The following is a 12743-nucleotide window of genomic DNA, read 5'->3' as shown; positions in this document are numbered from 1 at the left end:
TTTATTTTCTCCATATCCAAGAAGAAATAGTCCAAAAAGAAATAATATATAAAAAATTGCGCAAAACAAATGAAAAAAATAGTACTCCGTATTCAACAAGGGCAAAATAAAAAAATTTGTAGCGGAAACGGAGTCTCTGATGAATACATGGCTTAAGTGGCGGTGCTCCAATTTCACTGAATAATCTCTCCTCCTGTAGAAAGTCCATACTCTCTCTCTCTCTCTCTCTCTCCAAACCACCCTCTCCCATTTCAAATCAAACTCCCCTTTCTCTCTCTAGAAACAGACAGAAGACCTTCCCCCACACACACCCCCCCCTCCCCTTCTCTCCCTCTCCCTCTCCCCCTCTCCCCTCCCCTTCCCCCTGTCTCTCTCTCCGAGTATGTTATCTCGGAGATAACATAGCTTCTTAGAATTACCTCTCTCTCTCTCTCTCTCTCTCTCTCATAGATACTACTATCTACTGACTACGATGGGAGTAGTACTCTCGTGAGGCCAATCCACCCATGGACTTCCGCAACCACCCGTCCTCCCAAGACCTATCCCAACACCATTTCTCCGACCACCACAACTTGACCGACACCGCCTCCATCCCCCGCACCTTATTCCCCGACCATATCGGCCACTCCTCCACGCCGGACAGCGCCGGAAACCCTCCCCCGCAGCAAACCGGCGTCGGTCCCACGTGGCTCAACAGCGCGATCCTCCAGCAGCAGAGCCAGTTCCTCAACTTGCAGAGGACCCCCGAAACGACGCCGTCGCAGCTGCCGCAGGGGACCGGTAATAATCAGTGGCTATCGAGATCGAGTGTCTTGCAGCGAAACGTCAGCGACGTGAGCGGTTCGATGATCGGCGCCGGGGTGTCGAACGAATCGGGTGATTTGGGGAAGGATTATGGTGGTAGTAGCGGAGGAGGAGGAGGTGGAGAGTTGACTGAGGGGGATGGCAGCGGCGGCGGCGGGATAATGAATTGGCATAATGCAAGGTACATACATAGGCCTACGTCTGATTCGCGGATTAACTGCCTGGAATTAGGGATAGCTGTACATCTAATTTCGAGTTATCCCCACCTTGGTTCCTGAAATGACTGTCTGTCGGATTATTAATCTATTAATTTTAGGAAAATAATTTTGGCACTCCAAATTTTGATAACCACACTTCAATCTTTTGGTTTTTAGTGGTCATGTTATGTGTATTTATTGGGGTGTGATTATCAAAAAGTAGAGTGCCAAAGTCAGTTATCTGATTTTATCCCTCAGAGAAATTTGGCTTCAAAATTAGCAAAAGGTTTGGCATAAATTATTTGTCGTCGGTATTATTTGTTTTTGGTGTTCTTTAGTTTAGGTTTTTGTCGAAAATTTTGGGATAATGATTGTCTCTGCCAGAGCCTATAGTATAAAAATATGGACCGAAATTATAAAAAGTTCAGATATGACAGGACTCAAAAAAAATAAAAAACGCGGTTATTTCATAATTTCTTTGTTTGTATTGGTCGTAATTTTTGAAATTTTAGCTTCATCTCGCCAATGACGAATGATTAATTCAAAAAACTGAATACAAATTGTACAAAAATTTAGAAAAGGAAAACAAAAATACCAATTTTTTTTTTTTGTCCTAAGCCCTCAAAATATTTATTAGTTGAGCAATTTTAAATGAATTTTAATGGAGCATATCACGAGTCGAACCTGAGTAGCTATATGAGTCTGTGTGTTTATACAGATTTAAACATCTTTACATTGGACGATATAGTGGAGGCCAAGGGTCTCACTCAAACGTTTGGTGGGTTGAACCTTTTGCTATAGGATTAAATTGCCTCAAAATATGAAATCTCTGAAAAACATTAAATATAGTATATGGAATGCTTTAGAGCAACTCTAGCCCTTACCTTTATTTTACTCAAACTCAAAACTTGAGTAGAAATCCCTTAAAACCCACGTGTAACAACCATTAGTCTTGATGTAGTAAGTAGGAGATTATGTTCTTTCACTGTTTTTTCTTTTAAACAAGCAAGCCCCACAAACTTATCATATGGAGTATTAGGTTATTTAAGCTTGGCTCAAACTGAACGAGTTTAGAATTGTTGTTTGAGCTTTTGGTTGTTTATTCTAGTTTTTTGTTTGAGCGTGGCTTGTTTATGAGTATTTTTTTTAGGAGATCTTAAACGAGCTCTTAACGAGCCGAACACCAGTTAACGTTGAGTAGTTTGGTTTCTATTAGAGGCTGGTCTTTCCTCTTGTTGCTTTTCGCTGGTTGGTCCTTTTTTCAATTTTGTGCTCCGAAGGGAGTATAATTAGCCTCAATGTAACATCTAGTTTTCGGAATTGTATCTGATGGCCTAACTAACCAAAAAAATGCAAGGTACAAAGCGGAAATTTTGTCTCATCCGCTATACGATCAGTTGCTATCTGCACATGTTGCGTGCTTGCGTATTGCAACGCCGGTGGATCAGTTGCTCAGAATTGACGCGCAGCTGGCTCAGTCGCAGCAAGTGGTGGCCAAGTATTCAGCTGTCAGCCATGGGAATGTTGGTGGTGATAAGGAGCTTGATCAGTTCATGGTGAGCTTCTTGTGGCCTGTTTCATTACTTCTTATGAATGCTGTTTTTTTGGGGGAAATTTGCTATATTTGTCCTAAATTGTTGTGGTCCATGTGGAGTTTTGTTATTAATTGGGTGTCATGTGTGCTATTTATGAAACTAGTTTGAATTTATTATGGGCGTGGTTTTTCTGGTTGTTGAATTGAAAGATGTGCAGAAGTTCGGTTGTATATATGCTACTATAAATGGTTTTGAATTTCTCTCCTGTCTTTAAACAGACCAAAACAACCTCTTGATCGACTTTGATTATACCCCTAAATAAGATTAAAATAGGATGAAAACGCGGATGATTTTTTTCCTTATTCTCCCAGTAGCCCATGAGCTGCAAATGGATTTGTGACAATGAACTGATACCTGATAGGTGGTTGAAACAAGGAACTCACAGGAATTTTAAGGTTCTATTGTCAGTAAAAGGGAGGGTACAATGTGTTAACTAGTTAATTTGGATAATTTGGTTGTAGGAATTGGAATTCGTGTTATGTGTAATGTCGTGAAAAGGTCTTAGTTGTTCTTAAGGATCTGAGAATTACTTAAAGGATTCTGAAATTATGACATAAGGATGCCTTTCTGAGAGAATAAATTCTGAATTTGAGCAAAATTGCGGCAATTAGTGTGAAGTCACATGTTGTCCTCAATAATGTTCTTAGTCCATGGCCAAAGGCAGTAATATGTACCAGTACCACTTATGGTGGAGATCTCCATATGATGAGCTCATTGTTAAATGTAAGAGCGGGAAACCTTAGATAGCATGAAGCGGACAGCACCAAGGGCCCGGACTACCTTGTGTACAATTTGGATACTAGAAACCCTCTGTCTTCTTCAAGAAATCAAGTAATAAATCTCTGTACTCTGATACAGAAAAGAAAGCCTTAAGAAAATAATAGCATTTTTGTATTAGCATCATTGAAACTCAAACTTGATGGAGTTGTTTGGCTAGTCAACTAGGGAAGTATGAGTAATGCATTTGAGAAGACTAAATCTAAAAGCCATGGAAAATGAAATGATGTGCTGAAAAGAAAGAAGCTTTAGAAGGAAATGGAAAATTGCTGCAATTTCATTGAAAACATCTGAAGGAGAAACTGGGATGTTTATATCATTGCAAGACAACAAAACACAAAATCGTCTCTGATTTATTTAGCTATGAGAGTTAAGGCATTTCAGTAGGTATTAGATTTAAATCATCTGTGGAGAAATGCACTGATTACTTCCCAACCTTTCGCCTTTCGGGTTTTAGCTTGTTTAAGAAGGTACTACTACTGAAATTGGACTATTAAGTACTTTGCTTTGTAGTATGAAAATGGACTCATTCTCCTACTTCGTGTGGAATCTTTCCTCATTCATTCTCCTACATCCAGTGGCCAGAGCTTCTGAAATGACCAAAATTCCCTTCACCACTTCTTGTTGATTTCATAACATGGATTATGCCCAAACTAGTCTTGCATACCCTACCTTGTACTTATTCCACTCAGCCACCTTTCATGGAGGACAGGAGGAGAATACAAGAGAGAGGCATGAAATGAAACACAGCATCACAGTCAAGTGGAGATCACCAGCGCTTCCCACTTATGACTTGAAAATATGTGGCGTTTTGTATCTATTTGGAAAGTAAAATTGCAAAAGAGTGTTAGTGCCAATAGTGATATTAAGTTAATCTTGAATTACCAAGAGGCTGTTGTGGTGGATGATTTGGAGATTGAGGTCATTATGGAGGAATTTGAACTTGGAAGCATAGGGAACAGTTGGGCATGCTCTAGGGAGAGTTTAAGCATGTGTGGCCAATGTATGGCTGTGGAGCCTTGTTTAGGGACTCTAGTCTTTTGGGCCCTTTTTATGTTTAGCTCCATGGAAGCCATGTTTCTGATAATGATGTCAGAGGCACAGGAGAGTAGAAACTATTGTCATTTGTAATCAGGTAAGTCTAATAACCATTTTCCACTGTATAGGCACACAAAGCCGTTGCTGAAACTTTTTGAGTTAAAAATTAACTGGTTGTACACTTGTACAATTATTAATCTCTGAATGGTCTTGTCAGCACAGTGAATTGACTTGTATGATAAGGCAGCAGATGTTCTTCCTTCTGGTAGTGACCAATGTATCTGGATTGACATTATTTTGTCCTGGAAATTATGCTTATTAATATCAGAGTTGTGGGCTGTGGCATTCGGTCCATTGTAATTATTTATGCAACCATCATGAAATATTTCCACAGTTCTGGTATATTTATCATAATCTGAAATTGAATCCTATTTGGATGTGACATATTTGGACATCTAGTTTCCTGCTAACTTCAATTGATGGTGGGATGTTAAAACCATGAAAAGTACTCGTTTGGCATCCTTAGGTGGTTGAACTATGAATCATGTCATTATAACTTTGCAAGATTTATGGCCTTGTACATCAATCCTCTTGTTTTCGTATTGCTAGAGTTGATAGAAAACTGCAAGCAAGTTGTAGTATCATTGGTGCTTCACATGATGACTCCACTATATGCTGATGAAGTTGGGTTTCCCCTGTAGAATTATTGTGCTATGTTATATTGGGATATATTTTAATTGATAAACAAGTGCTATCTTCAAAATAAAGTGGTTCTTCATTATGTTGCCTTGATTATTCATCTATTTTTTCTTTGTAATGTAGACACATTATGTGCTTTTGCTCTGTTCTTTTAAAGAACAACTGCAACAACATGTTCGTGTGCATGCAATGGAAGCGGTAATGGCTTGCTGGGAGATTGAGCAGTCCCTACAAAGCTTAACAGGTAAGGTTCACTGCTTTATGCAGGAATTATTCATTCTGAAGAAAAGTTGATGTTCAATTATATGCCTTGGTGTTTTCCTTTAGCTAAAATTTGTTTGGTTTCGTGCTTGTACTGATGTTAATCAACATACCATTTTTTGAGACTGCTAATACACAACTCTTTAGATTGGAGTGTCATTACCTTTTTCACCACCTTATTCATTTTGCATCAGTGTTTTTAGCCGAAAAAACACTCCCATCTTTTCTTTGTACAACTAAGGCCCCGTTCCAGATTCTCTTCTTAAAAAATAAGTACTTATTCCCGCTTTATGAGACAAGTCATTCTCTCACAATACATCACCTTTAATTCAAATAATAAGTACTTATTCCCAAATAAGTACTTATTTTGAGAATCCGGAATGGGGCCTAAGCAGGTCTAGTACTGGACCCAGTGACCGGAAGAGAAGAAATAATAAGTTTGATAAATTACCTGAGACAAGTCTTGCCACCTCAAAGGATGAATGTGGTTTGGCTGAAGATTCTCTTGCTGCTTGCAAATGATTTGCTACTAGTTTACAATCAAGGGGATGCAAAGTTCTAGAGATTGTTCAACAACTTCAACTCTCTTGACCGACATTGTGGTGGTCTTCATTGTTTAGGTCTTTTCCCTAGTCTATCAGTAAACTTCAAACTAGAGGACGTAAAAGAGACACAATACCAAGCCACATTCGTGTGTTTCCATAGTGTGCTGGTATGAAGTGACTGGCATATATTCCATTCCATGGTTGGCAGTGATATTTGGCTTTGAAGGAAGAAACAGACGTCCAAATATAGAAGAGTCTACAATAGAGGTTGGCCAGAGAGGCCTCATCATTCTTGACAGCTGAAGATTCTCTTGCTGCTTGCAAATGATTTGCTGCTAGTTTACAATCAAGGGGATGCAAAGTTCTAGAGATTGTTCAACTCTCTTGACCGACATGGTGGTGGTCTTCATTGTTTAGGTCTTTTCCCTAGTCTATCAGTAACTATCAAACTAGAGGACGTAAAAGACACACAATACCAAGCCACATTTGTGTGTTTCCGTAGTGTGCTGGACCGCTGGTATGAAGTGACTGGCATGTATTCCATTCCATTGTAGGCAGTGATATTTGGCTTTGAAGGAAGAAACAGACTTCCAAATATAGAAGAGTCTACAATAGAGGTTGGCCAGAGAGGCCTCATCATTCTTGACATAGCCTTTTGCTTTGTTTAAAGGTAGCTTATGCCTGACCTCTTGCATCTTGACCAAACTCAGTAATTTGTCCTGAGGTCAAGGCCTTGACTTGTTCACTCATTATTGCTGACGAATATTTATTGTCTTAGATATGGTCATTTTTATGGATCATTGTCAATTTCACAACCCGGGGATTCTAACTATTTCGGTAGAACTATGCTTATCGCTTTGTTTGCTTTCCACATAAACCTTTGTTTCTTGTGAATTATTAAGGTTCAAGAATCAACACATATAGTACTGCTGTGGGTTTACCATGTTGAACTCTAGGCTTTGGCTAAACCATGGAATACTAAAGCACATATGCTTAAATACATAGGTGTTTCTGCTGGAGAAGGCACGGGGGCAACAATGTCTGACGACGACGACGACCAAGTAGATAGTGACACCAACTTGTTTGATGGAAGTTTGGAGGGTCCTGACAATATGGGATTTGGACCTCTCGTCCTGACAGAGAGTGAGAAGTCATTGATGGAGCGTGTAAGGCAAGAGCTGAAGCATGAACTGAAACAGGCGAGGGACTAAATATTTGGCTTATGTATTTATCATTATCTTCCGTCCTAGCGTCATCAACATTGTTCTATTTGTTTATAGGGCTACAAGGAGAAGATTGTAGACATTAGGGAGGAAATCTTACGCAAGAGAAGGGCGGGAAAACTACCTGGTGATACCACCTCTGTCTTAAAGGCTTGGTGGCAATCACATGCTAAATGGCCATACCCAACAGTAAGTTTTCGCTCTTCGCTGTTTTAGTTAGTTAGTTCTTTAATTGGGGCTCATCAGTACTTTACACTGTGTTTGTCTTTTTGATTGCGAAGCACAATGAACTGTGTGTACATGGGTGATTTAGTGCAGGAAAACTGGTTTACAAAAAGAATTTTGTATGGAAACCCATCATAATTATTGTGGCTGAGGCATTTTTTTAAATAATGTCAAAATGGTCTTTGGTGTTTGGTTTGAAATAAAATGACGGTATAAGCCAAATTAGTAATGGTTTTGCGAATTCTGGACAACATAACTTCTCCTTAAGTAGCATTACCATTAGTGCATTTGCTTCCATTTGGTCAGTTAAAAAGCACTTATGGGTAAGCATGAACCGTCAATTATGTTTAGGACGTCCTTAGCCATATGTAATCTTTATAACTTTGGAAGGTCACTCAAGTTCACTTTTCATCATATATATTCATCTGTGAAACTGCTTCGCAAGTGGGTGAGCTTTTAAAATTACGTTTGCAAACGTATGTATTTTCAGGAGGAGGATAAGGCGAAATTGGTACAAGAAACAGGCTTGCAACTGAAGCAGATAAATAATTGGTTTATAAATCAGAGGAAAAGGAACTGGCACAGCAATGCTTCCACTTCTACAGTCTTGAAGAGCAAACGCAAAAGGTAGTTCAATTTCATTCATTTAGTTTGATCATCATACATTTTCTCAAGGGCTTCTGCCAAACTAAATTTGGAAACGAAGTAATGCAGGTGACAACAGTGTTGATCGTTTCATGTGAGTGAAGGGCAAATCTGTAAGACAATCCACTAGTCCAGTTATAATCCGGCTCAGTACATATAATGATTAGGACACAATATTGTTGGTTCCGAACACTACAGCGATCAATTGGGCTAACCTGAGGTATGCAGTGGTGATGAAGATAGGACAATCGATTATGCCACATTGAAGGTACGTGCAGAGGACTTTATTTGCAAGTTCAATTTGAAGGATATATGACCAAAACTGAGTCTTAATGGTCAATATTTTTTTTACACTATCACATACTATGTAAATAAAACCGTGAAGTGACGGGGGTGGGTTAGTGTAATAGTCTCTCTTTTCATGGTTCCACTTATAGGTTCTTATAGTTATTGTAATTGTTTCTTGTAATCTGGAAGTAGTTTAGCGTCGAGCTTGTTGTATGTGAATATATTTCGTAGTTACAATCTGTCTTTTGCTCTACTTGGACAAACCTGCATAAGGCACCCTTTTTTTTTTCTCCGTGAAATCATGAAGAGACTCTCATACATGAACCCGCCCTTGAAATGTAGATGGCTTCGCACACCCTGTTTGGTCATGCCCGATACGCTCTTTTGCATTGCTCTGAGACATTTCTACTTAAAAGACTTGAGAGCGATAGTTCTTTACAACCTCAAAACTTGCAAACTTTTTCTGTCGCACGAGTTGTTGCTTTCATGTTCATTCTGCATATTGTGTTTCAAATTGCGAGGTTTTTATTAACTGATTTTACAATCTGACTAGCTTACTTGTGACAAAAATCATTCAACCGAGCGTTTACAGATTTGACAACCGTGGATCTTTTCTAAGCTCACTTTGATGATTGTAACGATTCCTATCCTTAAACGCCCATAAAGGAGGCCTCGCAAATCGGATGTAGTGGACAAAGGGATTGGAAAGAGCCCATTCCTTTCTTTTCCCTTGAATCCTTGTGGCAAGTTATTTTTGACCCAGGCCTACAAAAATGTAAAAAACAAACAGCTACGTATATGAAATAAAACAATAAATATGATCCACTTTTTACACTTGCGAAAAACTTTTTTATTTTTTCAAAAAAAAAAAAAAGAAGTCAAAAGTTTCTCCTATCTCAAACCAGAAACAATTCCCCACTCCCGAGTTCAATTGTTCACCCCTGACGGGAGGATGCTCATATCAGGTTATGCTTCGATGTTTGAAACAGTTCATCTTATTCAGATTAATTTGTCAAGAGTCTATGTATGCTTAATAAGATAGTGATAACCTAAATGAGTATACCCTGGATGAACAAAATTACGCTCCCCCCTCCCATAGTAAACAATAACAAAATAAATAAACGAACCAACCATTTTAGTATTCCACTGAAATCTCACGCGCCACCGCCTGTGTCCGCTCAATCGTGCCTCTCCCTCCCCCTGCTGCAGCCGGAGAAGGAGACGGCATCTCCGTGGCCTTTACTTTCGGCGCGGCGGCTGACTTCCGTGGCGACGGCAACTCAGTGGCCTTTGCTTTCGGCGCCGCGGCTAACTTCCGTGGCGACGGCAACTCGAGGTTCCTAATCTGCGTCGACAAGGACGGCCTCCGGCGCGGCGGAGACACCGGCAGCCGGGCGGTGAAGTCGTCGAAGTGGGTGTCGGAGGAGGTGTCGAAGTTGAGGGCGTAGCTGAGAGGGTCGTAGCTGAAATCACCGGAGTGGCGGCGGGCGTGGCGGCCGCCCATACGAGACATCAAATTGCGGGACTTGCCCTTCACCTCCGGCAGCTCGTGGTGGCCCTTCGACCTGATTCGTTAAAAAATTATCAATATTCTCGGAACAAATGAAATTCCCTTAATTGAAAATAATTGTATTTTGGAAAAGGAAAATGCTAAAAATACATTGATATCTGTTAAAAGGTGTATATTTACGAAATTCTATTAAAATTCTATTTTTTGAACTTAATATGTACATTATGGACTACCGAGTGGACTATGGTTAGCAGAATCCATTGTATTGCGGCCGTGGAAAGAATATGACTTTGAGGAACTCTGCACTTGCATTTACAAATCTCCTCACTTATTTTTAGGAAATTGATTTTGGTACTCTCTAAATTGATCATCACACTTTTTAGGAGAGTGTCAAAATCAATTCCATATAAAGATTGATTTCTATACTCCACAAAATTGATTTTGACACTCCTCTGTAAGAGTGTGGTTATTAATTTGAAGAGTGTCAAAATCACTACCCTTTTTTTTTTTTATAGGCAATAAAAGTTTTATTAAGAATACATGACAAATGGTACATTAAGTGGGGGAAGAGGAGAGGAGAATTCAATCAAGGATTGGATGAAAAGATAAAGGAAAAAGATGGGTCAAAGCCCACTAACACCCAGAGAGCCATGCCCCAAAAAATAAATCTCAAGGAACCACATGAGCCTGACCCAAATTAAGAATCGAAACAAACCCTAAACCTAGAACTGCTCCTAACACCGGCAAAAATCACCACCGCCTCTGTTACTACCCAACCGCCTCCACCAACCAAAACCGCCACCAACCATCCCACCACTGCAACCAACCACCCCACCCCACCAGCCCAGGTCGCCACCATCCACTACCACCCAAACACCACCACCATACCCCATCACCACCTACCGCCACCACCACCCCTCTGAAATCTCCTCTCACTCTTTAAAAATGACACACTTTTAGATCAATTAATTATTACTTTTTCAGTTTTTTGTAATGGAATTTTTATTAATTTTTCATCAGAATATGAGATTATTATTCTTCTAAGTACGAGGAACCCAAAAGAAGTCTTCAAAATTTTGCCCTTGGTTATAAATTTTTACTTTTCACATTTAGATTGGCTAGACAAGTAATTAAATAAAAAAATTTACTCGAATCTAACAAAAAAAAAAAAAACTAGATAGACGTTTGGAAATTGTATGCATGGAGTAACTTTTATCCATTTACATATAAAGTTATAGATATTTTATGCTTTCCTTTAAATTTTTATTTTCAGTTCACAATGTGGTTGGTAAAGTTAATGTTCCCAACAGGCTATCTTTTTTCAATTTTTGGTTGGAATTCCCTTCCCTTTTCCCCCATTTAAAAAATGTTTTTGCCGACCAAAAAAAAAAAAACTCTACAAGTTAACTTTTAAAACAATTTCAACACAGTTTTCCTTTTACTTTCTCAATTGTACATAATGAAACTATCAAATAACATTTCAAAAAAATAAAAAAAAGCATGCATCTTCAATCCTCTACCAAATCTTTCATCATATTTAAATTCATGAAAAATAATATGAAAATGAGCCCTAACCTTTTTATCAAAGGGGCATCAAATCCATGGAAATAGTTTCTTCAACAAATTAAGGGATAACCAAGTTTTATTCCACAAAAATGGTTTAAAATTCAACTTATTTTGTGGATAAACTTTAAATTTTTAAGCAGATTTTGTAAAAAATATGTAAGAAACTACGGATTATCATATAGGTGGTGGTAATAAGTGGAGAATTTTTAAGACACCTGTGTATATATATATATGATGAACGTTATTGTGTGTCCCATCCCATATATATTAATCCAATATCACTTGAATAATTTTTTTTTGTAAATCAAATGAAAAAGAATTCTAAGATATGAAATTGGTATTAATTGATATATCGGTCAATATTTTTTGAAAGAGCAATTTTACGAACACTACTTTAAAACACAACTCTGGACACAACTGTTTTTGTAGCCGGTAGATTTACATTCATTTTTATACATCCAACTGCTCCGCACCCAATATTGAGAACACGAAGAGGAAAAAAGAGGTTTGACGTAAATTTTTTTTTTTTCTAAATAAAATCATGAACAGCGTTCAAATATCAGTAACTTTCTATGAAAAAGATGAATGAATTCAAGGGACCGACGGACCTGAACCATGACGACGCCGGCGACATCATCGGGCTCGAAGAAGAGGAGGAGTCGGAGGAGTCGCAGCGGCGGCTAGGGCCGTGGAAGCAGCACGAGAGACTCATCGACGACTTCTTTCGCCTGTGCCTAAGGTACGACGTCTCCTGTTCATCCTCCATTCTAGAGAGAGAGAGAGAGAGAGAGAGAAGGCAGAGAATTAGAATTGGTTGTTGAGATTTTGAGAGAGAGAGAGAAGGGGGGTTTGTTTGTGGAGAGAGAGAAGGTTGAAAATCATGGGACTACAAAAAAGTTGTGTGAGATGGAGTATATATACGTTGGGAGAAGCACGGCTACAAATTCGGAGAACGACGCGTTGAATGGAGAGATTTTTCGGTGCGAAGCGGGTATATCCTATGTGGTATCTGTTTGATATATTCAAGTCGTCCGATACACTTTTGGACGGGTTGGATTGAAATTCTCTCTCTCCTCTCACTCCAACTCTTTCTCTTTCCTTTTTTTCTCTCCAAATCTGAACTGTTCAAACACGGAATGGACGGTTCGGATGTGCAAACGGACACCGCGTGGTACCCGCTTGGCACTGAATTTTTTTTCCGTTGTATGGGATTTTACGGCCACGGCTATCAATCAATTACTCTAAAATTACTATACGAGAACAAACAAAATGCGCAACGTAGCGAACACAGTTTTATGACACAATCAGGGACACCGCTGCATCTGAATTTGTTCGATGCACATAGATCTTTGTACATCAATCGGTTTCAA

General features: G+C 39.1%; 2 protein-coding genes across 4 annotated transcripts; one reads left to right on the top strand and one right to left on the bottom strand.

Moving 5' to 3' along the window:
• Positions 1-230: 230 nt before the first annotated feature.
• On the top strand, positions 231-8560 carry LOC131317755 (homeobox protein knotted-1-like 2). Of its 2 annotated transcripts, none has more exons than XM_058347366.1 (7): positions 231-985; positions 2359-2557; positions 5234-5354; positions 6922-7115; positions 7197-7328; positions 7855-7991; positions 8079-8560. In XM_058347366.1, exons 1-7 carry the CDS (start codon positions 507-509, stop codon positions 8080-8082), a joined length of 1266 nt encoding a protein of 421 aa, XP_058203349.1. In that variant the 5' UTR covers positions 231-506; the 3' UTR covers positions 8083-8560. The 2 variants fall into 2 exon arrangements, with proteins under 2 accessions (XP_058203349.1, XP_058203348.1); XM_058347365.1 differs by having other exon boundaries at positions 234-985; positions 8071-8560.
• On the bottom strand, positions 8154-12262 carry LOC131317756 (uncharacterized). 2 transcript variants are annotated; one of them, XM_058347368.1, is made up of 3 exons: positions 11982-12262; positions 9631-9862; positions 8154-9579 (listed from the first exon to the last, which is right to left on the bottom strand). In XM_058347368.1, exons 1-3 carry the CDS (start codon positions 12137-12139, stop codon positions 9433-9435), a joined length of 537 nt encoding a protein of 178 aa, XP_058203351.1. In that variant the 5' UTR covers positions 12140-12262; the 3' UTR covers positions 8154-9432. The 2 variants fall into 2 exon arrangements, with proteins under 2 accessions (XP_058203351.1, XP_058203350.1); XM_058347367.1 differs by having other exon boundaries at positions 8154-9862; positions 11982-12261.
• Between the last annotated feature and the right edge of the window lie 481 nt (positions 12263-12743).

Source organism: Rhododendron vialii, chromosome 2a (assembly GCF_030253575.1).
Source record: "Rhododendron vialii isolate Sample 1 chromosome 2a, ASM3025357v1".
NCBI lineage: Eukaryota > Viridiplantae > Streptophyta > Magnoliopsida > Ericales > Ericaceae > Rhododendron > Rhododendron vialii.
Note: the sequence above shows the minus strand (reverse complement) of the source record. Positions and strands in the feature narration are given on the sequence as shown.

Excerpts from the sequence above, each read along its gene's own strand:
- LOC131317755 (XM_058347365.1), top strand. The coding sequence starts at position 507 with ATGGACTTCCGCAACCACCCGTCCTCCCAAGACCTATCCCAACACCAT. Across the intron at positions 7,116-7,196 it reads TGAAGCATGAACTGAAACAG|GGCTACAAGGAGAAGATTGT; the intron begins GCGAGGGACTAA and ends ATTTGTTTATAG. Across the intron at positions 7,992-8,070 it reads TTGAAGAGCAAACGCAAAAG|TAATGCAGGTGACAACAGTG; the intron begins GTAGTTCAATTT and ends TTGGAAACGAAG.
- LOC131317756 (XM_058347367.1), bottom strand. The coding sequence starts at position 12,139 with ATGGAGGATGAACAGGAGACGTCGTACCTTAGGCACAGGCGAAAGAAG. Across the intron at positions 9,863-11,981 it reads CCGGCGTCGTCATGGTTCAG|GTCGAAGGGCCACCACGAGC; the intron begins GTCCGTCGGTCC and ends TTAACGAATCAG.